Source organism: Urocitellus parryii, chromosome X (assembly GCF_045843805.1).
Source record: "Urocitellus parryii isolate mUroPar1 chromosome X, mUroPar1.hap1, whole genome shotgun sequence".
NCBI classification, from domain to species: Eukaryota; Metazoa; Chordata; class Mammalia; order Rodentia; family Sciuridae; genus Urocitellus; species Urocitellus parryii.
The window spans coordinates 73,181,687-73,209,389 of NC_135547.1; the positions used below are offsets into that span (position 1 = coordinate 73,181,687).

General features: G+C 35.9%; 1 protein-coding gene across 1 annotated transcript in view; it reads right to left on the reverse strand.

The window, feature by feature from the left end:
* The window catches only part of Ophn1 (oligophrenin 1), a 369,837-nt gene that overhangs the window by 165,040 nt on the left and 177,094 nt on the right, over window positions 1–27,703 (reverse strand). The window contains exons 7-15 of the mRNA XM_077793759.1: window positions 23,192–23,302; window positions 20,068–20,172; window positions 18,078–18,207; window positions 15,515–15,615; window positions 11,160–11,251; window positions 6,289–6,367; window positions 3,823–3,856; window positions 3,257–3,319; window positions 2,036–2,110 (exon numbers count right to left, since the gene is read on the reverse strand). Coding sequence (XP_077649885.1) covers window positions 2,036–2,110; window positions 3,257–3,319; window positions 3,823–3,856; window positions 6,289–6,367; window positions 11,160–11,251; window positions 15,515–15,615; window positions 18,078–18,207; window positions 20,068–20,172; window positions 23,192–23,302 — 790 coding nt within the window. The remainder of the gene's footprint in view (window positions 1–2,035; window positions 2,111–3,256; window positions 3,320–3,822; window positions 3,857–6,288; window positions 6,368–11,159; window positions 11,252–15,514; window positions 15,616–18,077; window positions 18,208–20,067; window positions 20,173–23,191; window positions 23,303–27,703) is intronic.

The following is a 27,703-nucleotide window of genomic DNA, read 5'->3' on the forward strand; positions in this document are numbered from 1 at the left end:
CTGGTAAAATAAATAAATTATCAGAATTCACAAAGTTGGGAGTTGCCTGGGTTCTAATTAGGAAGTAAGGCCTTACTAGCAGGACTAAACCAGCAAGAAAATGATATTTTATGACTGGCCTAACAAAGCTTAAAAAGAAACCTTGAATGATCAGGCTTATCTACAAATAATTTCTTTCAAAACAAAATTTAATGCTCATTTAACTATGTCAACAAAATCAAGACACTTCGTAAGTCATGATATCTATTATCTAATAAAGATAAGTAGATATATATTTAAAATAAAGAAAATGTGACCCAGAACAAGGATAAAAATCAGTCAATAGAAAAACAGAGAGAAGAAAAAGTAACAGGAAATAAGAACACTAGGAAATACCCATACAAGATTTGAAAGATAAGAAAAAGAAAAGGATCCATTAAGAGCCATTGACAAGAAATACTACAAGAAGGTAGAATCAGGTCAGTGCTGTGTCATAGAAGTTAAGTAAGGAGAAAGTTTTAAAATGAAAGAAGTGGTCAACAAGGAGATCAAGGAAAATAGAGACTAAAGAGCACTCATTGGGTTTGACAGGTATGGATACCTGCTAAGCAAGGCCAGGGAGTTCTTGTGGAGTGGCAAGGGTAAAAGGCAAATTGCAAACAACTTGAGGAATAAATGGGATGAGAAGGAGGTGAGATGACAATCATATCTTTAAGACTGTCTCTGACACAGTGAGCAAAATATGCACGTATTTTACCTTTGAAAATATTTTTTTCTTTATCAATTATTGTATTGTTTCTAATTAGTTATATATGACAGTAGAATGATGCATTTAGGCACTTTGATATATCATACATAGATGGGGTATAATTTCTCATTTTTCGGATTATACATTTTATAGAATCACATCAGTCACGCAGTCATATATGTAAAGAAGGTAATAATGTCTGATTCATTCTAGTTCCTTCCTACCCCCAAACCCCTCCCCCCTTAAACTCCCCTTGACCTAATCTAAAGTAACTCTATTCTTCCCCAGTACCCCACCCTTTTTGTGGATTGGCATCTGCATATCAAAGAAAACATTCAGCCTTTGTTTTGGGGGGTTTCACTTATTTCACTTAGCATGATGGAGAATCAACTCCATCCATTTACTGGCCATAATTTCATTCTTTTTAAAGCCGATTACTACTCCAACAAATATATATACCACATTTTCTTTATCCATTCATCTTTTGAAGGGCACCTAGGTTGGTTCCATAGTTTAACTATTGTGAATTGAGCTGCTATAAACACTACAGTGGCCACATCACTGTAGTGTGCTGATTTTAAGTTCTTTGGGTATAAACCAAGGAGTGGGATAGCTGGATCTAATGGTGGTCCCATTCCAAGTTTTCTGAAGAATCTCCATACTGCTTTCCATAGTGGTTGCACCCATTTCCAGTCCCACCAGCAACATATGACTGTACTTTTTTCTCCACACAGTGAGCAAAATATGCACACATCTTACCTTTGAAAATGCATAACTAATTAGAACAAATAAAAAATAAAACATTTTAAAAATGATTCTGTGGAGCTGGGCATGGTGGCACATGCCTGTAATCCCAGCAATTTGGAGGCTGGTGAAGGAGGATTGCGAGTTCAAAGCCAGCCTCAACAGATTAGCGAGACACTTAGCAACTCAGCGAGACCCTGTCTCTAAGTAAAATACAAGAAAGGGCTGTGGATGTGGCTCAGCAGTTAAGCACCCCTGGTTCAATCCCTGGTACCAAAAAACAAAACAAAACAAAACCTTCTGTGGGCTGGTTGGAGTGCCCCATGCCAATAAGTCCCAGCTTCTCAGAAGGCTGAGGCAAAAGGATAACTTGAGCCCAGGAGTTTGAGATCAGCCTGGGCAACGTAGTGAGATACCATCTCAAAAAATACACACACACACACACACACACACACACACACACATTCTCCAACCTTCCTTAACAATGTCTCCTTTCTCTTCCAATAACATTTGCTTTAATATATCAACTACTTCCAATAAAACTTATGAAAACAAAATTGTTACCAAAAAAGGCATTCAGCAGCTTCTGAACCTGAATATTGCTGCCCACAGTGCGGTACAAGCCTTCTGTCTTGATGCCTAGGAAAAGAAAATCAGGTTAGTTTTGTTTACAGAATTAGAACTTCCAACTCCTCCTGAGTACTTCCTTTCTGTACTTGTACACAAGAGTCAGTTCCGAAGCATCTCCTCCTAATCATCCATACTTTCATTTGCACTGTACCAATTTCCCATTAATCTGAAGAAAAGAGAATACACCACATAGTAAATAGAAGCACATGCTTAGGTGAGTGGCAGCAGATAGGTGAGAATGGTGTTACTGCATTGCAAAGAAGTTAGGGTTCAACTGAACAATGAGGAAATATCAACCCTCACATTGCTCCCAAGCAGCGTTATAAAGGAGAAGAGGTTGGAGTATGGCGGATAAGAAGCAAAAGATCATTCTCTGCTCTGAGAAAAAACTGAAGCAACATTTTGAAGTTTAAAGAGGCTTGGTTCATATTCTACACCAACTTACATTCTAAATATCTTCTGAGGAAAGCCAACAAGTATCATCAACAAGAAACCATGTTAATTTCACATGTGCCTAAGTTTAGCTTGGCCCCATCAATTTTTAAACCAGTATGATATTTTGTTGCCATTGTTGCTGTTTTGTTTGTTTTTTTGTTTTGTTTTCTCTTGTCTTTTCCCTCCTTCCTTTCTTATTTCCTTTCTTCTTTCTTTCTTTCCTTCCTTTTTTCTTTTCTTTTCTTTTGAATCCAGGGGTGCTCTACCACTGAGCTACATCCCCAACTCTTTTGATTTCATATTATATGACAGGGTCTCCTACATATAGGGAGCTTGTGATCTTCCTACTTCAACCTTCCAAGTTGCTGGGATTATATCTATATTATAGCAGAAATTGAAATCTTGTTTATCTACAATGCCACCATCATAACATTGCTTGAAGGTACTAGATACTATTTCAAAATACCTTACAAACCATTTGATGTGATTTCTCTTTAAAAACAAGAAACTATGAATTATGCAAATATGTCTGGATACTGTTTTTAGAATTTGTTGAAATTATGCAAATTGTATCCAGTGCATAAAGTTTATTAGTAGTTGTCATTCCCAAGAAAGGTCCTGACCAATAGATAATTCCATTACTACATTAGAGAAATAATGCCAGGATAAAATGACAATGACCAGATTTAAACAATGTCAAGACTGTGGTTCAGATCTTACCTTTAGTCTCAATGATATTGATGCACTTCCTAACAAACTTGAACCCCACTTCATTAAGCTCCACTGTTTCAAGCAAAGGAAAGCAGAGTTAGATCCTACTACAATGGACATCTCCTATCAGACATTCAATGATCATGCTAAGGGCAACAGTAAGACAACTAAGGAGTTTTTTACTCATCTCCAATCACCTTTAAATAGAAAGATCCTTTTATTCAGGGAATGTCTAGAGTTTTAACTCTTATAACACAAAATATTTTTATTGAGCCCATTGCATTTTGTCTGCTTTAGCTCATAAATACACACTATTTCTATCCTGTGTCTAGAACAAAAAACACATAATGTGTTTCTCTACATCACCACTACTATCCCCACCATTTGCTAAATGAACTGACTTCCTTAGTTCAATCAATAGATGATTTTAAAAATAAAGCTGAATTTCATTTCACACAGAGGCATCCAACATTCAGTGTTGCATCATTAGTACATTACATTAATGTCAGCATTCACTATGACTGGGACAGCCTGCAGTTTATAATGTCAGTAGAGCAGAAATTTGAATGACTTACTTTCTTCCTGTTTCGTTATGGGGCTGTGGTAGATCTACAAAAGAAGAGAAACAGAAAGAGCCATGGCTATTGTGAATCACTATAGGTAAGCAGGGCAAATATTGACTCCAGGGCTGGAACAAAAAGGAAAGTGGGCTAAACAAAATCATCTTTGCCCAGATCCTGAGAAAATAGTTTCCCAATCCCTGAAAATTGTGCCAGATTTCATTACTGTAACTGAAGCAGTAGTCAATCCATCGTAGACATTTACTTTATATAAAGCTTAGAGCATTTTTATGATGGAGCTAGAAAGAATGAAAAAAAATGATTTTTTCATGGATGCCTGGGTAATGGCTATTAATGCTAAAATTTAAATGATTTTTCAATACCAAACTCCAACCCCAAGACTAGTTAATGAATTTTTCTCTTTGGAAAGGCAAGAGTCAATCTGAAACAGATTCATGTTTTTACCAAGATTTCTCTGAGATATATAGATATATAAAGATATAGATATATATAGATATAGATAGATATAGATAGACAGATAGATAGATGATAGTTATAGATGGACACAATACCTTTATTTTTTAGAATTTTTTTATGCAGTGCTAAGGATTGAGTCCAGTGCCTCACATATGCTAGGCAAGTGCTCTACCACTTAGCACAATCCCAGCCCCCCTCCCTTAGAAGTCTGGAAATACACATTGTGGTAACCATGTAATAGCCCTGAAAGGAAGTTCTTACTTCTTGAAATCTAGTAGTACTGGTTCCATTGCTACCTCATTAGGACATCTTTAGCATGCCCTTTTCATTCTCTAGATTTTGAAATTTCTATCAGTAAAGTGATCAGGATTGGAATAGATGTTCTCTCAAGCCCTGATCCTTGATGCTCTAATCAAAGTGATGCACATCATGTGTAAGATCAGTGGCTTGGGATGTTTAGTCAAGTAGCAACAGTATTAGCAATGTGAGGCTGCAGGAAATAAGCCCTTTACAGGTCATCTGTTAGAGGCCTCTTTAACAGCCTCTTCTTTCAAAAGAAACTTTTCTGCATATGTTGTATATACCTATGGATAATTCAGTGAGAGAGATTTCAGAGCTGACCAGCCTTTCAGGCTGCTTTAATAAACAAGACATATATGAAAAGTCTGCCATGATCAAGTTAGGTGAGGATTCATATTCAGTGGGCCCATGATCTAACACCATTCTCTGCAAAGGATTGCCTGTATCCTTCCATCTTTAAAAACCTAAAGGAAGAACAAGCACAGGTGAAAAAATTAAGAGATAAATTCTAGTGCTTAGCTGACCACCTATCATCTTCCTCAAGAAACTTCACAGGCATCAGGTTTGAGGAGGTGACTGGAAGGATGACAGGCCCTGGCCTACATCCTGGATGGCAGTCCTCATAGTAATACTTCTCTCCTGCTACCTGCTGGATTACAATAAATGCAACCTGGAATCTGGTTACTCATCTTACTCACCAGGGCACTGAGGACACAAAGAAAGAAAAAACCTGAAATGCATTTCCCTTTGTGGTTTGTTTTTGGCTGAAATAAAGCAAGGATTCTAGACTGTATGCAAATGTTTTTGAATTTCAGTAGCTTTGCGCCTATCCTTCAGATCCGTGAGATGCAATGAAAATGAGTGTAATGCATAAGAATTTACAGAAAAGTTTTCATTTGATTTTTCAAAGCAACCCTGTGAATGAAAATTATTAAATATATTAAAGCCATTTTAGTGAAGAAAAGAAAACTGAGTGTCACAGAGGTAAAATAACTCACCCAAGGTCACAACAATTTAATCATAGAACCAGGACCGAAATCCATGCTTTCGTGATTCAAATGTTAGGAGGCTGATATAATTTATTTCATAAATGCTACCAAAAGAAATCTACTAGAAAGAGACTGAAAAGAGAATGCACTTCAGTGATTTCTGACTTCTCATATTGGTCTTTTTAGGAAAATATATACACTTTAAGAGATCAATTGTTCACCTGCCTAACAGTGTTCTAAATGGAGTATATGGGATACAGGATGACAACTCTATCTCCTGCAGTAGTTGAACCTTGAAAGAGAATATGCTGAGCTAGGGGTGAAAAAGGAAGAATAAAAATTGTTTTGAATAAGTGATTAATAAATGCTTATTTACAGCCATAACAATTATTTCTATTCTTCTCCATGAACACATATTAATAATATAATTTGGTAAAAAAGCTTAATACCCTTTCTTAAGGTCTTATGGGCATAGATAGCTATATAGTCTAACATTAGAGCAGGGAGCTTTGATGCCTTCTCAGAAGGTGATCCTAGCCCCCTCTGGAATTCAAGTTGCTTTACTTATTAAACAAGAGATGTGCAAGTTATGATTCCTTCCAGCTCTTAACGTTTTCAATATGAATTAATTGTCTTAGACCCACCAACACCACTAGAGGGCACTCATACATTGGACTATGTTGCTGAGGTTTTCCTAGTATCTGAGGCAACTTACAGGTTCTTTCCCATCCATAGCTTCCATCCATAGCCTTCTGTTAGCTTCTGATAGAGCCTGCAGAGTGATGGTACCTGGTCTGAGGGGAAAAATGACAAGTTTAAAGCAGATATTTGCCCAAGGGAATGGAGTCTTGTGATCTAGGTTCCCTCACTTCCCTGGGAAGTGTCCCATTGGCAAGCCACAGTCCTACAGAATTCTAAGTTTTCAAAAAGTAGTTTGTTTGTTTGTTTGTTTGTTTGTTTATTTATTTATCTGTATTTGGGACTGAACTCAGGGGCACTCCACCACTGAACTACATCTCCAGCCCTTTTAAAAATGTTTATTTTGTACATGGTTTAAGTTGCCCAGGTTGTCCTCGAACTTGTAATCCTCCTGCCTCAGACTCCCCAGTAGCTTGTATTATAGATGTACACCACCACTGCACACAGCTGAAAAAGCTCTTTAACTAGAACAATAATGGAATATTAGACAACAGTAACTCTCAGGACCCTGAGGGAGGTGGTATCTTGGTGGTATCTTGGTGATTCCATGCCAGGGTTGAGCAAAGAAACAGGAAGGCAGATATTGAGATACGTCACCATAATACCCATGTAAAATGACCCTGTTGTGCTTCAGCCAAAGTAAAGCTCTTTGTGCCTCTTTGGAAGTCAGTCACTTGGTCTACACTCTGCGGGGTGAGTATGTACACCACAGGCCCATTCCTCTGTCAGAAAAAGAACTTTGCTCCTTCTACCACCTTAGATGTCCAAGAAACATTTTCAGTTTGAAAGATTTCAGCAACAGGCAGACTGGCTAAGCTACAGAGGGGGAGGCCTTTTGGCTGAGAAGCAATCTTATGACAAATAACAACAATTAATATTTCTCAAATGCTTACTAGGTGCCAGGTTCTGTTCTAAATATTTTACATGCACGAATTCATTTAATTCATCCAGTCCATCCTGTAGTTACTATACTCATCATCTCTAGTTCATGGAAAGGGAAAGTGAAGCCCACAGAAGCTATCCAAAATCACAAAGCATATAAGTGGTAGAGAAAGGTTTAAACACAGAAAGTATGGTCCAGTAGCCATATTCTTAACCACTACACTATAAAGCCTCTTCTACATGGCAGTTGGTTTCAAACTCAATTATACTCTATTTACTTCCTAACTGCTATGATCTGAATATCTTCCCAATACATATGTTGAAAAGTAATCACCCATGTGACAATATTAACAGGTGGGGCCAAGAGGAGGTATACACCCTTAAGGATGGGATTAGGAGCCTCATAGAAGGCTTCATGGAATTAATTCCTTCCATTCCCTTCATTTTGCCTTATACGAACATAATACTTGTTCTCTACAGAAAATGCAGAAAAAAAGATGCCATCTTAGAAGCAGAGGTTTGGCCCTCACCAACCTGCCAGAAATTTCATCTTGCACTTCGGCTTCTAGTATTGTGAGAAACAAATTTCTGTTGTGTATATTATCCAGTCTCCAGTATTTTGTTATAGCAGCATGAATAGACTGAGACATTACCTATACCCAGAGATACCTCAGGTTTGTATATTCTTTATGATTTTTTTAACCTTCATAACCAAATTGGAAATTGGGATTGACCATACTATTGTAGACATAAAGTCAGCTTGCAATCTCTCTCTTGGTTCCTCTCACTTCTTCTATGATCAGATGAGACTTCTCTCAGAGGAAAAGAATCATAAGAACAATAACAAGAGACCCTGGATAAGTCATTTGGCCTCTCTGGACCTTTGTTTCTTTATCTGTAAAGGATTTTAGAACACATGAGCAGGGAGTTCCTTTCCAGTGCTGATATCATGGGATTCCTATTCTACCTACCCTTCCATGTCTTACTTCATTAAAATACCCCTTAAATGGAAAGCCAAGTGGCCTTTAATGCAGAATCAACTGAAATCCAGAACTTGGTTCTATATACAGAATTCTTCTGAGTTCACCTCTCTCTAAGAAACACTCATCTTTTGGATATATCTTGTGGGGCTCAAAAGTGTAATGCTCTTTGTAAAGATAACTACTCATCTGAAATCCAAAGTCAAAAGGAAGGAAAACAAGCAAATGAACATCACACATAAAAGCAAACTGCAGAATAGATATGCTTTTAGAGCCCTCCTGGATTTCAGAATCCCTACTGGGGAAGTTGAAAAGTCATTATTTGTCCTCTCTTGACCTTATAGAGAGGAAACATTTGGAGATTATTGGATGTGACTAAAAGAAGAATTTAAAGAACAATATTACTACAAACAGAATGACAAAGTATAAAAAGTACTAAGTTCTAACTGAGACTCCTCCACTAATTACCTTTATAATTTCACCCCTTCCATCTGGAACCAAAAGGCATGTATGACATTCAGCAACAGAACCCCAGACTCTACCTTTTGAGTAGCTGTGTAACCCAAGTTGCTTAAATTTTTCACCCCCCTGGCTTCCTTTGTGAGCAGAGAATAACAGCAGCCCCTATCTTGTGTGACTGCAGTGAGAAATAAAGGTAATTATGCACTTAAATGGCTGAGAACAGTTCCTGGCACATAGTAAATACTTGGCAAAAGTTAGCAGTTGCTATTGTTGTTATGATTAAGACAGTCTGATGTGCTATGAGCTTGGGCTTCCAAACACTGGTTAAAAAAAAACACTCAAAGTTTAAAAGTTTACCCTCTTTTCCTGAAATAAAAAAAAGGAACTTGCTGGGCACAGTGGCACACACCTGTAATCTCAGTGACTCAAGAGGCTGAGGCAGGAGGATCACAAATCCAAGGCTAGCCTCGCAACTTAGTGATATCCTATCTCAAAAAAAAAAAAAAAAAAGAAAAGAAAGGCTAGGGATGTAGCTCAGTGGTAGAGTATCCCTGGGTTTAATTCTCAGTAGAAAGAAAGGAAAATGGAAAGGGAAGGGAAGGGAAAGATAGGAAAGAAAGAGAGACTCAAAGAACACTTTTCCTCTGTTCTTCAGGGAATATGAGCAGAGATATGTGATGCCTGCTAAAAAGCATAACTCCATTCCTTACATGGGATTAAGTACCTAGGAAAGTAGATGCCATACACCTTAGAAAATTTCACTTGCAGAGAGGTTCTCATCACCTATTCATTATTATCTCTAACACTCTATTTCACAGCATTTTCATTGGGTTTATGAAAGATAATGGCACAAAATAACAAAGGGCAGGGGCTGTAAGTACTTACAGACCAGGGACTGAGGTCAGCCTCTCCATTTATCATGTGGCTTTTGTTGGGCAACTTAAATACTTAATATTTCAGTTAAATATTAGTTAAATTTTGGGGGTCTCAGTCTTCTCATCCATAACTTACATTTAAGGGACTAAATGAGGGATTTTTTTAAAGAATACAATATATGGAAACTGATATGACAGACTCATCAGAATTTCAATTCCTGGGATCTAGTCTCAAAATTCCTTATCATTCTGGGGAAGGGAAAGGATATTTAAAAATAAACACCCAATCTATTACTTATCATGAGCTGTGCATAACACAAGGTACAAGAAATATAAAATAAAATTGGTCTCAGCCTCTAACCTCAGGGCCAAAGCAAAATTGCTTTTTGTCAGGGAAACTCTTTGCATGTAGCTTATGATTTTTTTTCTTTTTTAAATTTGTTCTAATTAGTATAGCTTGTAAATTTAAACTGAAAATGGAATCAGAATAGAACTAGACATGGAAAATTTTAACACTAAGCACCTTGATGCAACATAACCAAAGACACTATAGGTTCATAAGGAGAAACAAGAACCTGCAATCATTTTCCCCTTCTAACTAGGCTTGACACTGTCAGGAAAATAAGTGACAGTCTCGTGGTTACTGGTAACTACATTTACTATCATAGTGATACTATTTTTAACAAAGAAGTCATATAGATACACAAATCAAAATTCTGAGAGTCCCATAATAACATCCCAATTTTCAAATAGGGAAATAGACTAGTAATTACTTATTCCTGGGAAAGAAAAGTGCCCTCATATCTTACTCTAATCTTTATGATTCCAGTCACTATTTTTGTTCATATATTATAATTCACCCATCAAGGTCCTTTCTAACAAGCTGAACATTTTTCTAGATTCTACTCTACAGACCAGAGACTCTATAGAGTCTATACTCTATTACTCAGATAGCAGATTAAAATAAAATGTAGAAACATGTTTATTCAGTCAAATTTTTGATCAGCCTCCCAAAGCAGGCCTTTTTCAAAAATAATGTGAAATACTTTAATTTCAAAATTGAAAGGTTAAATTCTCCTCCAATAAAATGGTTCAGATTCAGGGAAGAAAAAAGAAGACAATTGGAGAAAAATATTGGAACCAAAGTCTCAAATTTGCATGCCATGTCTTGCAAGCAAAGCTGGCATGATAAACTATTCTAGTTGACATAAATAACTGCAAAATAGAGAAAGTCTACAACATTTTTGCACCAAGTGGGCAACAAGACTCCCCATGGTACCTCCACCCTCCACTCCATCTGCCTTCCCTCAAAGATGTGTGCCAATTAACTCATTTTTATTATATTGAGAGATTTTTAAGAGATCAAACTTGTCGTCCTATCCTTTTTGCAGCATCACCAAAGATGGAACTTTCACACGTGTGACAGCAAATTAAAACCTAGGAGTGATTTTTTTTTTTTTTTGCCCAAAACAGGTGAGGCAAATGTGCCTGAAGCATGTACAGAGAAAACCAGCTGTGGGCTGATTAAACAGGGATCTCTGTGAAAGGCAGACTGAAAAGCCGGCATGACACTCTGTTTTAATACACTTGCTCATTTGCATCAAGAAATGACAGAGGAAAAATAAAAGACCTCCCCAGGCTCAGCATCTGGCACATGGCAACATTGCCAATTCACCAGCATAACTTACCTTTCATTAGTTTCTATATCAAAACAGAACCTCTTGTCAATAGACTCTGTCTTCCTTCTCACACAGTATTTCAGGGTTAAATCCAAGGGTCCCTGATATGACAGAAGAATTAACATGTAATTTAAAAATATACACAGGAACTTCTTCCCCCTGCAACTTTCTTGGTGTCATTCAGAAGGCATCTGTGAAGGCAGCAGGAGCCATGTATAGACTCACTAAAAACCCTGTCCCTTTGAACACTACTTGCAGCAAGATGGCAGATGGTTTCTCCCTGCTCCACAAATGCATGGCTGAGATGAGAAAATGCTCAGGGCAGGCAAGCACTCTTTCCCAAGCATAGTGGATTAAATAGGAAGCTCAATATACATCACCCAAGGACAGTGTAGGAGAAATGGATTATCTAAATAGCATTAAGTATACAAAATAAAAATTTCATGAGACCTCTGTGTCAGGAGGCTGTAACAAGGTAAGTGGCTTTTAAAACCATCCTTAGAATGCAAGAGAAAGTTGAGCAAAAAACTTCATTAAAGTGGCAGATGAAAGAGGGAGGACAAACATTTCTGGTCCCTACCCCAGGCTCTTGAGGATGACAGGAATCATAAAAGAAACCTCTCAAATAATAGGATGAGTCGGAGAAAAAAGCAAATTTATGTATTTGTTGAGGTGGCATTTGATGTTCCACATGTACAGAACAGTGTGGCTCACCTTAGTCTGTGGGATTTTAAGCCACTGAAACCCACTGTGTCTACAGACTAAATCTTCCCTGTTCTATGTTTTTCACTTTCCCTCAATCATTTCAACACAGAGAGTGTGTGTGTGGTACAGAAAACAGAAGTAACATTTATTATCTACAATGTCCCATATTATGCTGGTAGTTTAATACCAGCTTTCTTCACCACAACTATCTGAGAGAAGTGAAGTTCAGAGAAGTAAAATGGCTTACTTGAAGAAACCTAAGTTAATATAGTGGAAATACCAAAAAATTAAGAATCTAAGACCTAGAGTCATCTCAATTATGCCATTTGTGAGCTATGTGACCCTGGGGGAATTATTTTCCCTCTCTGAGTCTCAATTTCACAATCTATTAAATGGCAATATTTGCTATCTCAAATTCAGGAACATTGCCCAAGTACCAGATTTGTGCCTATGCAACATGCCATCCAAACCATCCCATATGTCTAATCATCAAATACATTTCTCTCATTGCACACTCAACCCCTTGCAAGTCAATACTTTTTGCTGTTCCTGTACTATAAACCCTCAACTCTAAATCCAATATGTCTTCCTTATTCCAATACTTGGGATGCTACCTATTAGTCTTTCAAGATGAGTGAAAGACTCATACACTCACCCTCCCTCTTTAAACTCTCAAGTACATTAGCTTCAATAGCATTGCAGTTAGGGGCCTATATCCTGCCCACCACTTTGGCCTCCCCCCACAAGTTTGTCCCATCAGTGCCAAAATACTCACTCACATGCATATCATGTTTTTTTTCATGACTCTACAATTTTACATATATTGTTGTCTCCACCCAAAGTGATTTTGTCTGTTTTTGCCTGACTAAGCTCTTACTTAGTACAAACTGCATTTCCGTTTTAATTTCCTCCAAAATCTTTCCCCCAACCCCATATATTGCCCACCCCATGCTTTGCACTTTATATCAAACTTTCCTGTTTTTATGTCTAATACTCCCACTTGAATGAGAATTCCTCAAGGACATGGGCATTGTCTTATTCCTCTTTCTATCTCTAGATCCTAGCAAATAGTTAGTGCTCAATAAATGTTTATGAACTAAATTATTGTCTTTGTCACTCTTTTGATAAACAAACTGAGACTGAGAAATACTTTAGACAAGATCAAAAAAATAAGTAGATCACAAAGCCGGGATTTAAACCCAGTTTTGAGACTCCATATGTAGTATTTATTTCTTCTACGTTGGAAGAGAGGGGATACAATAAAATACTATTTGGAAGGTGATCAGTAAAGTCAATGGTACAACACAAATGAGAGTTGATGGGCTGAGATATAGAAGACACTAGTAAGTGTTATGATCAGAAAAAAGGCCAATTCCTTCATCTCCAAATTGGAAAAAGAATACCTACTCCACAGTGTTGCTGAGAAAGTATATGAGGCACAGAACAGAACATGTGTAGCTCAGTGTTTGGCACACAGCAAGTATTCAAGAAAGTGTTATTTTGGTACTATTATTATTAGAGCATCATTTACCTCTATTATTTACATTTCAAAAACAAAGAAGTACCAGGAACTATACCAGAGAATTAGCAAGAGGAAATCATTTCCAACTCCAATTTGAGGACATTGAACTAACTACTTTTATGCCCCATACCCCCACCTTCTAAATGGGAAACTGAGTTCCTCTTTGCATTCCAGAAAGAATCCCTCACTAAGACAGTTTATGCTGACACTATTGCGGTTTTATAAGAAGCCATTCAATGAAAAGGGAAGAGGGAAACAAAAACTAGGGGGGCTTACTTGCATCTGTCCAGGAGGAAATGAAAGTGGAGTCTGTTAAATCTATCTTAGGCTTTGCAATATGTACATTCAAGAAGGAAATAAAAGGCCTCAATGGTAATATTGTCTATAAAAGGAGTTTGAATATACAGGATTTGGAAAATAATATGTGTAGAAAAATAAAATACTGCAGGCCAGTGTTGCTCATAAGCACTTGCCAGTCAAATACATATCAGCTAAGTTTTGACTGACTTGGAACAAATTCTGTGCTGCAACATGACATGAATTTAGTGGAACTATGCTGAAAGACACTTCAACAAGTGTCAGGCTACAAACTGAAGATTGGTTAGAAGTCATGAATGAGCAAATGCAAGAACAGTAGCATGAATGGTGGAACAGGAGAGGATTCTAGAAATTAGGTTTGGTACATGTCCTCAGAGTTCAATCCCATCTCCAAACCATATTCAAGGCAAAGTGACAAATACTATGGTTAAAGAACATAGTGGACTGGGAGGAAGCAGTTTTCAACCAAAATTCCAGACCTGTCATTTTATATGAACAAGTCTCACAAGAGAGATCTTCCATAGAAAATTCTTGCCCACCTTAATTGGGTCTTCTTGCACTATTTTCAATGCTGACAAGTGATTATTATTAACATGCTTCCAACAGTTTGAAAATACTTAAAAATCACACACCAATAATCTCATTGCTCAGTGAAGAACAAAAATGATGCCATGACTATAAGCTTATTAAATATTTCCCCTTCTTTTCATATGTTGTATTATTAAACCTTCCATATCTGAATATATCTAAATCTATCACAGTTTCAGCACTTTTTCAACTGTTTTCCTATCAACAGCTTACTTTTTGTGATTTTAATTAATTATGAGATTTTGGGCAGAGACAGTTAAATTAAAAACATTTATCAGCAGGAAAAAAATAATGCACCAAGACCATTACATAAGAAATTTACAGAGGAAAACAACATATTAAACTACTTTAAAATATGAACAATTGTATTGACAATTAGCTTGAGAAATATCCATGGTGTATGTTTGTGGATGTGATGTATAAAAAACATCATGTCCTTGCAGGTAAGTAAACTATCTTCTCAGTGTTTTAAATTGATCTTGTCATTTTGAGGCAGTGGGAAAAGATTCGAAAGGCAGAAGAAGAGATATTAGGTAAAACTTGAGTACTACATAGAATGCAGATTTAGGTTTTTTCAACTGTAGGCAACAGGCATACTCCTCTTAAAAATCAATTCTGGAAGTTGATTAATGTTTTTAAGATTGCTACTTAAAAGATTCCTGGAGGTGGGGACAGTTCTCATGAAAATCTAAGGAAGATCAGTACAAAGAAGGGTCCAAGAGGTGGGATGCAGAAAGTTATATTGACCAAATTATAACATTACATCACGTGTATGTATAAATATGTAACAAATCCTATCATTGTGTAGAACTAAAATGTACCAATAAAAATTATAGAAAATAAACAATGCAGTAGTAAAGCCTTCTTAAAAGCAATGCATCTCTAGTTTTGCATATTTTCTCTGTACAACTAACAGGCATTTGTAATACTAACAGACTGAAACAGAACAGACACTTTCAGAATGCCTGCTGAAGTTAATTAAATTAATTGAGTAATTTATTTATTTGTTTGTTTATTTATTTAGTTAGTTTTTTTTTTATTTTTTTACCAAACTGAATGATATGTGGCCCACGTAAACTCAGGCCAGGGAGAACACATAGAGGATAAATTCACATGACTGTAATAGACTTGATTATGTGACACTACGTCCATATATATTCTTTCCTGAGCTGTAGTCACAGATGCATCTCAAAAAATATGGCACAAAAAAAAAAAAAAAAAAAAAACCAACCTGCTTAGCCCCTGGCTTTTGTTCCATAGGTGTCATGGTGAGTGTTTTGGTCTCTTTCTCATAACGGCAGTAGTATTTCACCCAGGATATTCCCAAGGCCCCTACAAAGACAGGCAAAAGTGAGCTAACAGAATCAAGATTTCAGCTCTACAAAACAGCAGCTGTTTACAGGCTGCTCATCACAGCCAGATCCAGATGCAGCACTTCCCTTCCCCTGAGCTCCAGCCTTACCTAGCCTCCTGCCCACTGTATATCTGGAGATGATAACCTTACCAACTTCTTTTTCAGTGGCTCCTGGCTGGCTCCAAACCCATTCTCCCTGCCATGTTCCCATGAATGGAACCACCACACATTCCAGAATCTGGAGTCTTCTGTCTTCTGCTCCTCTTTCCCTGCAAATAACTTCCCATTTGATTTGTCGTTGGGCCATGTCCCTTCTATCCTCCACATGTCTCTCCTTCAGCTGCCTTCCATCACATTTAGCACTGAATTATTGAAGGTCCTTATTGGTGTATTTTTTAAATGTTTATACCATATTTCATAGAAAACACAAGTTCACTACTTTACCAATTAATAATTTCAGTGGACTTCTCTCTTGTTTTCCCATCTCTGATTGCTGTTTTGAGTCTAGTCTTTACTCTTTGTTAAAAAAACTCATTTTGAAAATTATACCTCTATTTATGTCATTACCTTTATTATAAATCACTCATGGCCTTCACACTATCTCCAAACTTTAAGCACCTTCCCCTCTATATTCCTGTCTTACTGTATGACTTTAAGATCCCAAATAAATAAGTAACCATATAATTTATAGTTCAAACCCAAAACATACTTAAGAGTGAATGGGACATTATTAATAATTACATCAGAACAAAAGGTGTCAACCAGGGCCTTTCTTGGCAAACAGAAACCCTACAAACAAATCATAGTCCCTCACCCCCCTGGGTGGCTTTACTCATGTATACATGTTGTGATATAATTATTAATAATGCCCCGCTTACTCTTAAGTATGTGATATACACATGGAATTTTCTTCTCCCATTTCTTTACCTGTTAAAACTTCCACTCAACACTAAAGTCTTAGTTCAAACATGTTTTCCCCAATAAACCCCTTAGATATATGCCCCAAAGTGCTTAACACATTTCATTGATAAATTTGTTTATATCACACATAAGACTGTGAACCCCTTAATGACAAAAATCCACCGTTGAGTCATCTTTTTGCACCCCCAATACATTACACAGTGTCTGGAAGAATTGATGCTAAGCACACATTTAACTGAGTAACAATGTTGTGCCCATTGGACAACTAGAAACCTAGGGCACAGAAGGATCACACAGCAAACAGCAGAGTTTCTCAACTCTGGGCAATTTTGCCTCCCAGGGGACATTTTGCAATGCCTGAAGATATTTACATTGTCACACCTAGGAATCCTATTATCATAAAGTGAAGAGAGGCCTGCGATGCTATTAAACACAACATAATACACAAGATTTTGTCTTCCAAACAAAGAATTATCCAGCCCAAAATGTCAACAGTGTTGACATTGAGAAAATCCTTCAATGCAGAGTTGAAGAGATAAACCTAACAAGTGAGAGAATATAGTTTGGAAACCATCAAAATTTAATTGATCTAAGGAGATAGAGCATGATATCACTGCTAATGTGCCATGCTTCATAAACTGTGATGATTTTTTCCACAAGTCACCTCTAGGGGTATCTCTTCCACTAGTCACTTCTAGGGGTTTCTCTGATTCTGTTAGCTCTGAGGGCTTGCCCAGCACATCTCTTTACTCCTCAGGTAAATTACATCTCTATTTATGTCATTCCCCTTATTATAAGCCTTATTATAAATTCTGGGTAGGAATTGAAATCCCAGAATTTGGGGGTGTCATACTTCAAAAGGAAAAAAAAATTCAAAAAGTACATATGGGTTTCAATAGGAAGTAAAAACGCTTGAACTATCTCTAACACTCTGTGACTAGATCATGTAATACTTAACGTTCATTATTTCAACCAAAATTAGAGGATGGTATTGGGGGTTGTGGGAGAAGTATGAGTTTCAGCATCTCACAGACATGAATTTAATCTGAGGCCTGTCATTTGTTAATAGAGTGACTTTTATAAGGTAACTTCTCTGAGCCTCAGTGGCCTCGTGTGTAAAATGGGTATAAGGGGAAATCAAAGATTAAATGAGACAGTGCTGTTAAAGCACTTAGCACCATGCCTGGCACATAGTAGGTATAATAAGTATTTCTCTGCCGCCATTTGCCCTTTCTTTCTGTCCCAAAGAGCCATCAGAAGGATTAACAAATAACAATCCTAATTTTGAATCTCAGAGAAAATTCTTGGATCTTATCATTCTAAAGTCTTTGAAAGATGAATTCTTAATTTTCCCTGAATTTTCTTCCTTTTTTATATTTACTATTCTCATTCTACCTTCCTTGGAACTTCAGTTATTAGGTATCTATGAATGATATGGGTGCCCAAGGATCAGAAAGGTCAAGTGGCAGCAGGCGCCAGGCTTCTGTAACCCAGTGGATACCCCTGTGTTCCCACACACATTTCTCTTGTGTATAGAGATAGCCTTCTATGGTTGGCTGTCCTGGAAGTTTGCATGTCTGGGGAGCTTCTTTCATCCTTTTCTTAAGTTCTTCCATCTCTTCCCGGGTACTGGAGAAATGATTTCTTGTCTGTCGAGACATCAGTATCATGATCATTATCATCATCATCATCACCATCATCATGAATAAGTATTTATTGGTCAGAGTTCCAGTACAGAGTTTTCTGTTTATAGCATGTGCTACAACTAGCAAAAAACAAATGCTTCATAGCACAGCAACTAGAAAACAATTTTATGCAGTTTAATGTTACTAACGACCAGTAGAGAAACAAAAAGGTATAGACAGTAATATACTCATAAAATCACAACTGGGAGGCTGGGGTGTAGCTCAGTGGTAGAGTGCTTGCCCAGCACATGTGAGCCACTGGGTTCAATCCTTAGCACCACGTAAAAATAAATACATAAAATAAAGGTATTGTGACCAACTCAACAAAAAATTTTTTTTTAAAAAAAATCACAACTGGGGGAATATTTTGCTCAATGTGAGCTATGCAAGGCTCCAATAAATAAGGACTCTTAGACCGCTAAGCACCACACTGTCTTCTGTACAACAAGTGAGACTGTAGAGAAGGTTCTCAAAGATAATATCATTATGGCAACTTCCACATCTTTCCTCAAATATAATGACTGTCTATTTGACCTGAAATCAAATTCTATCCATGAAGATAAAATACATGCAAGTGTTCTGTTTGAAAATAGGCCAACAGAATTTATATTTTAATACCCACAAATATCAAAGGCTAATAGTGAGAAAGAATCTATTTAAAAGTATAGAATTAAAACACAATGACAAGTCAGTTTGAAAGGTTTGAGTATGAAAACCATTAGAGATAGGTCCTTAGTGCCCAGTCTCACAAGACTATGGCATGATGTCATTTATAAATGTAAGAAGAGTCAAGTGATTAACTTGGTTGTAGATACATTTTGTAAATCAGTAGATGATAGGGGTTCTCACATGCTAGAGAAGAGTACCCAGAAAGGAGGAAAGTATACAGAAAGCAAAAATAATATCCTCCTAAACAACCCAGTGAGACTTATTTCCACTATACTGTATTGGTATTTTTATCTGAAAATATATCTGAAAGTTTCATGCAATACAACACCCAGTCAAATATCACCTGATCTCAGTGTTGCCTTCTCTGACTCTACCAGGAAGTGAATTGTTCCATTCTTTGTGCTTCTTTAAAACTTTTGCTCTTGAATCTAGCACTTATCATAAGGGATTATGATTCATCTGTGCTTCTGTCACTACTCCATAAACACTTACATGTCTCATTATGGTGTTTGCAGTGAATTTCACAATGTCTACCACAGAGTATGTGCTCAGTGTAAATCCATAAATGTTCATTAATTGTGGGTTAAATAAGTGAGTGAGTAAAAGAATATGTGGCAATATAAGTGCCCCAAAACATGGAAAACCTATATCTATGTCCACTATAAGAACCAGCATAATAATAAAAGTAGAAAAAACCTTTGAAATTTGTTTCTTTAACTCTAAAAAAATACTGAGAGGATAAAAGAGGGTGAATAGGAGGAGAGGATAAAAATGGGTGTCCATGGTAATAAAACCCAGAGTGACTATTTTGGCAAACCAGGGAAATAACTTACAACCTGTACTTAAGTAAGCCTATAGCTGGATTCTGTTATGAGGAAATGCATCAAATTAGCAACACTTAATAAATTAGCAACACCTAAATGGAGATGTTGGTGGATGGAAGGGTGGGTTTGAATAGCACTCAACTGGAAAGACAGGGAAGAGCTGAAACTGGAAGAGCAAGAAGAAGAATACAGTACACTAAAATATTTCTGATCCACACCAGCATGTCATGACAAATTGTTTGGTATGCAATAAACTAGAATTCCAAGTTCAAGGTCACTGGGACTAAAATTCAATTGGAGAGACAGGTGAAGAAACCTGCATGAAACTCACATTCTGCAAACTGAGCTGCAGCTGCTGTTTGTATGGAAGGAAATCCTGTGTGAGCTCCACAGTCAAGCTGTTGGAAATGAAGAGGCTATGAAGAAAGGCCAAGACCTAAGGAAAACATGCAAAAACAACTTTATCAGCAGTTCCTTCTAATTAATCAAACACAGGAACCATGAACCCAGAGAACAAAACTTCATAGTATTTATCCAGTATAGTTTAAAAAGCAGTCATGCAAACACAACCAGTTGGATAACGAACTATTTTCATATTAGGTTGAACATTTACCCTGTACTTAGTTTCAAAAAGTAAGTAACAAATGTATTCATCCAGATCCAGATCCTGTTCAAATTGCAAACAAAGCCATTCATAACTTGGACAGCTCGAGAATGGACTGTTTTCTCTATACACAGTGAGAATCTCTAACCCAAAAATCTGAAGTCCAAAATGCTCCAAAATCTGAAACATTCTGAGCATTGTCATTATGCCCCAGATAGAAAATTCCACACCTGGCCTCATGTGGTGAGCGTCAGTCAAAATGCAGACACACATTAAACATGTTGCATAAATTACCTTCAGACTATATGTATAAGAAGAATATGAAACATAAATTAATTTAATGTTTAGACTTGGGTCCTATACCCAAGATATCTTAAAATACACACACACACACACACACACACACACACACACACACGCCAGCATTGCAAAAACAATTCAATCATTTCAGATAATGGATTCTAAAAATCTATAGCCTCAAGATTGGCATGTGATAAGGGTTCAACGAGTATTTGTTCAATGAATGAATAAGTGAAAGATAAATGAGCAATGTAAGATTATCTACCTTAAAAGAATGTCATCATGCCAAAATATCAAAATAGTCTGAATTGAATATCAAATTAGAAATGTTTTAGGGAGTTGCAAATGTTCAAGATATATTTTTGAAATGTTCAAAATGTTCAAACCCATCAAAATCAAATACACAAAAAGAAAATATAATTTTCATCTTGTTTGACGATTATTTTAATTATATACCTTAAATAAGTGTTTAATGCTGGAAAAGTGTAATAGGTAGTAGTAAAAATTGCTCCACTTTATTTAGAAAACAAATAGGTGTGCACATATAAACATGCATAAACACAAGCCTATGTATAAAAATATAAGATGTACACATCTTCATATATTTATGACATGTGCATGTATAGGTATGTGTACTCATATATATACTCCTTAATATTTCTCTCCTAAGTTTTTCTGTCTCCAGAAATGACATCAGTCAACATCCATCAGTCATTCAAACCAGAAATTAAAGAGTCTTCCCTGATTTTCTTTCACTTATATTTCAATCCAATTCATCAGAAATTTTTTCTGGTCTTGCCTCCAAAATATATCAGTAATCCAACCATTCTTTAATGTTTCCACTGTCACCACCCTAACACAAGACAATATCTCCTCCTGTCTATACCATTGCAGTAGCCACATAACTGTGGTTTCCTTACATCTAATCTTGGGCCCTTTCAAGCCATTCTCCAGACTAAAATCTAAATCTCTTAATCATGCCTACAGGACTGATGCCCTTGTATCGGACATTATCTCCTACCACTTTCCTTTTCTTTCATAAGTGTCTAAAGACACAAATCATTTTTCTTATTCTTTCAGCACACCATTCTTCCCCAACTTTAGGACTGCTCACATGTCATTATGTATGTCTGAATGTTCTTTTTCCACTATTACCATGGCTGCATCTTTTTATTCCTTTAGGCATGATGTTAAATGGCATTTTCAGAGATTCTTCATGACTACTTCATCTAAAATAGATGCCAATTTTTGTTATTTATTTTAGACCTTTTTGATTTCTTTCATAGCCCTAATCACAACTAGTAATTATTTTAACTATGCACATCCTTCTTTCCTTTCTGCCTACCCAATGAGAGTGTAGTCTTCATAAAGAAAACAACTGAGTCTTTTTGTTTAATATAGTATAATATACTATAGTATAGTATAGTATAACTAGTGTTCTGCACAGAGCCTGGAATGTAACAGAAACTTAATAAAGATTTGTTGAGGGCTGGGGTTGTGGCTCAGTGGTAGAGCACTTGCCTAGCAAGTGTGAGGCACTGGGTTTGATCTTCAGCACCACATAAAAATAAATAAATAAAATAAAAATATTGTGTCCATCTATAATTAATTTTTTTTTATTTTTGAGTAAATACATAAATACTTGTTTGCAAAATACATATACAGATGTATACAATTTCAAGTTCCAATACACATGTACATAGACACACACACTCATGTGCAATATATATACAAGTGCACACATGTACACATAGTCACACCTACAAGCACACATAGAGGAAGAGACATAAGAAAAACACAGATAATTCATAAAAGAAATTGTTACAATATTAACAGTGATGACACAAGGGATTTACTGCATTTCTTTGGTTTATCCTATGCATTTTTTCTACCTTTTTATGATAGGTACATTATTTTATAATAAAAATAGTCATCAAAATCCAGCATCTTTGTCATATCAAAGATCACTGCCTTTTGTAATAAATTTAGGAGACAGAAATGCAAAAATTATATACCATAGACATGAAAATAGTAAAATGGGAAGTTATAAAGTACAAGAGACATGAATTCTTAGCATAGGCCCTGGTATATGGTAGAGACTTTCAGAAGCTTTTTGAAAGCATGAAGGAAAGGAAAGGAGAGGAAGAAAATAAGAAGTGTGGCAGAAGAATTGGAAGAGGTAAGGAAGGAGAGAGGGAGAACAAAAAAATTGGAAGAAATAAAATACTCTTAAGAGAATATCAGGAAGGGAAGAAGAAAAAAAAATTAGAATGTTAGTGAGAGAGCAGGTAAAACATAAGCCAGTGTGACTATATTTTTGACATTCATTATCAAACACTGATAGCCCTTCACATTCTTTCTTATTCCAATTTTGTAATCAGAGCTGGGGATGTAGCTCAGTGGCTTAATGCTCACCTACCATGTGCAAGGCCCTGGGTTCAATCCCAGCACTGCAAAACAACAAACTATCCAATTTTATGATCAAAGTTCCATGCAATTACCCGGTATTTGGGAAATAGTTTTAGAATATTCATCAGCAGACAGAACTTACTGGCTCCACAATATTGAACTTCTTGGATTCCTGAACTTCCTGGATTTGATAAACGTAGTCGAGGGAGGACTCAAAGAAAATGTGTCTCTCTTTGTCCACCTGGAGATCTGCCTGTAGAAGAAGGGCAATACATGTCACAAGTAGGCATTGTCATTCCTACAAGTCAGTCTATTTAGACTTGACAGAATTCTAGAGCTAGGAAAGAATTTAACCACTAATTACTATCTTATTCCTTTATTTTACAAAGAAGGAATATGAAGTCAAGGGATAAAAACAACTAACCCAAGACTTTCAGTTTCTAGTCCAACATGTAAGAACCTTAGAAGTCTTCACACCCATCCTCACAACAAGAAAAAAGCTAAACAAGTGGAAAATCAACTCTTCTTAGAGTCAAAAGAGAACTGAAGTCAGAGAAAAACTCCTCCCTCAAAAACTGGATAGAGGTGAACACAAAGAATCAGTGTATGCCAGAGCAGAACATCAAAAGCTATAGCCAACTGTTAAGGGATTACAACTAAACAAAATATGCCAAGCCTCAGGCTTATTTAAGTAGAGATCTCTAAGAAATCCAAAGATAAAACAAGGATGCCAGAGTAAACTTTAGCCTCTGACACTGAGAGAGACTGCAAATTAAGCACAACCCAATGTCAAGCCAGATAACCACAAAACCTCACACTAAAAATCAATGTACCTCAGTTCCTTTTACCCAAACATCATCTCTGGCTTGTCAATAAGATATGTTGAAATGCTTTTTTTAAATGCACAGTCTGAACAAAAAGAACAATCATCAGAAACACAGGCAAGGAAGAGATTATGGAATTACTAAGATCATGAGAATATCATCATAAGAATTTAAAATAACTATTATTAATATGATAAAGACCCTAAGGAAAAAAAAAGAAGATATAATGCAACAAACAGATGAGTAATATTAGCAGACAGATGAAAAATTGAAGAAAAGATTCAAAGGAAAAGGAGGAATCTAAAACACTGTAGTACAAATGAGGAGCACATTTATGATCAAAGTTCCATGCAATTACCTTTCAGGGGTCCATTAGTGGATAGGCCAAGGTTAAAGAAAAAAAAAAAACAGGGAACCTGGGAGCTAACAGTGTGGATCAATGGTCTAGTGCTTGTCTACCATGTGTGAAGCCCTGGGTTCCATTCCCCAAACCACGAAAAATAAATTGTCATTGAGCTTGAAGATATATCAACATAAAGCTCAAAAACCAAAAGGCAAAACAATTGAAAAACATGAAAACATGGAGTAGAATATCCAAGAATACAGGACAATTACAAAAGGATATATATATATATATATATATATATATATATATATATATTTTTTTTTTTTTCAAAGTACCAGAAGAAGAAGAAGACAAAAAAATAACAGAAGAAATATTTGAAGTAATAATAACATAATTTTCCAAAATGAAAGAGAGATACTATCACAGATCCTGAAATCTCAGAGACTACCAATCAGGATAAGTATCTAAAAATCTACACGTAGACATAACATACACAAACTGCAAAAAATGAAAGACAGCAATCTTACACAAAGCTAGAGGAACAATGAAACAACTTACCTACAAAGGAACAAGGATAAAATTGTATTAGATTTCTTATAAGAAACCATGTAGATTTCTGGTAAATGGATACAATTGAAGACTATCATGTTAAGTGAAATATACCAATCCCAAAAAACCAAAGGCCAAATGTTCTCTCTGATGTGTGGATGATGACTCATAATAGGTGGTAGGGAGGGAGAGGTGGAGGTTCACCAGATTGGATAGGAGGGAATGGGAGGAAGAGTTGGGAGTGGGAATGGGAAAGACAGTAGAATGAATTTGACCTAAATTTCCTATGTTTATATATGAATACACGACCAGCATAACCACAAGAATGAGAAGTTATACTCCATGGATGTATGTCAAAATAGATTCTATTGTCGTGTATAACTAAAAAGAATAAATAAAACAAGGACTATAAAAATAGATGGATAGATAGATAGATAGATAAAAAGAAAGCAGGCAGATAAAAGAGTAGAGTAAAAATATTAGGGTTTGTTTCTTTTGATTTGGGGATTGAACCCAGGGGTGCTTTATTTGAGACTTTCTCAAACAAAAATTGAAGGAATTTGTTGCCAGTACACTTTGTCATATAAGAAATGTTTCAAGTTGTTCTCCAGATAGAAGTAAATTATATAAATCATAAATGGGGTCCACATAAAGAAATAAGGGCACTACAGAGGTAGTAAATGAAGATAAAATGAAACTTATATATTTCTTTTTCTTAATTGATCTAACACATAAAGAATTTGTCTAAAATAAGAACTGCACAAAATATCTGACAACTATAGTTTACTAATTAGTGCAAGAAATAATAGCAATATTATAAGGTTCTGCAGGGAAAAACTGGAAAAACTCTGCTGTAAAGTTCCCATACTAACCACCAGAGTTATTTGAAAGTGGCCATGAATTGATAATGAATATTATAAGCTCTAAGCCACAAAAAAATATAAAAAATAAGAAAATATATGACTGGTGTGCCAGGAAAGGACAAAAAAATGAAGCCATATAAAATTTTCAATTAAAATAAGATGTGGTAGGAAAAGACTGAAAGTCAAAACTGAAATGAAGGGCAGTAAATGAGAATTAATATTGAACATGGTAAATACTACTCCAATAATATTAAGAATCACTTTACATATCAATGGTCTAAATAAACCAATTGAAAAATAGACATTGCAAAGCATATAAGAGCCAACTAAATGTTATCTACAAGATATCACATTAAATATAAAGGTAAAAACAAAGTGAAAGCAAGCGTATGGAGATAGATATATAATATATACTAGCATTAGTCAAAAGAAAGCTGGAATAGCTATATTAATTTCAGGAAAAGGACAGTATAGAACAAATAAAAATATCCAGGAAAGGGGGATACAACATGATGAAAACAGGTCAATTTTCTAAGAAGGTATCACAATCCTTAATATAAATATGCTTAGTGTTATGGTTTGGATGTGAGGTATCCCCCCAAAGCTCATGTGTGAGACAATATAAGAAGGTTCTGAGGAGAGATGATTAGGTTGTAAGTGTCTTAACCTAATCAGTGAATTAATCTACTGACAGGGATTAACTGAGTGGTAATTGAAGTGGTAGGTTGTGGCTGGAGGAGGTAGGGATTGGGGCTTTGGGGTATCTGGTGAGTAGAGTCTCTATTTTCTGATCACTATGTGAGCTACTTCCCTCTGCTATACTCTTCCACCATGATGTTCTGCCAATATTTCATCATCTTGAGCCCCAAGAAATGGGGCTGGCCTTCTATGGACTAAGACCTTTGAAACTAAGCCCACAAATAAAACTTTCCTCCCATAAAATTGTTCTGGTCAGGTCCTTTAGTCACAGCAGTAAAAGAGCTGACTAAAATACCTAGTGACAGAATATCAAAATACACAAGGTAGGACTAGCATTGTAGCTCAGTGGTAGAGCACTTGCCTAGCATGTGTGAGGCACTCAGTTCAATCCTCAGCACCATATTAAAAAAATAAATAAAAATAAACTTATTTTAAGAATACATAATGTAAAAAATGATAAAACTGTAAAAAAAAGACATATGCACTATCAGAGTTGGAGAATTCAGTACTCTTCTATTGGTAGTTGACACATTCATAAGGCATGAAATCAATAAGGACCATCAATCAAATGAATATAACAGACATCTATAGAATATTTGATCCAACAACAGCAGTATATATATCGTTCTCAATGTCACATGGAACAATCATCAAGATAAATCAAATTCTAATATATAAAATATACTGGAACAAATTTAAAAGAATAGAAATCATACAAAGCATGCTCTCAGACCATAATTAAGTTATTCTAGAAATCAATAACCTAAAAATCTGGGCCCCCAAATTTGAAGATTAAACAGTATATTTCTAAATAACACCTTGGTCACAGAGAATCTTAAAGGAAAATTTAAAATATTTTAAATTAAATTGAAGTACAACTTTGTGGGATGCTGCTAAAAAAAGTGCTTAGAAGGATGTTTATAGCATTAAATGTACAAAGTAGAATAGAAAAAAAATTCACTATTAATCTATGATTCCATTTTAAGAAAACAAAAGAAGAATAGTAAATTCTACCCAAAGTAAGAAGAGAATATAAGAGTCTAATCAGGTAAATTAAGAAGGAAAGAAACACAGAAAGAGTAAAGACACAAATAACTAACATCAGAAATGAGGGACCATCACTGCTGATGCCATATACATTAAAAGAGTAATTAAAGTAAATTATGAATAATTATATGCCCACAAATTTAATAATCTAGATGAAATAAACTAACACCATGAAAGACACAATCTTCCAAAACTCACATAAGATTAAACAGAAAATCTGAAGAGGCTTATATCTACTAAATTGAAGCAATAATGAAAAGCCTTCCAAAACAGGAAACACTAGGTCCAGCTGGCTTCAATGGTGGATTTTGCTGGACCTTTAATGA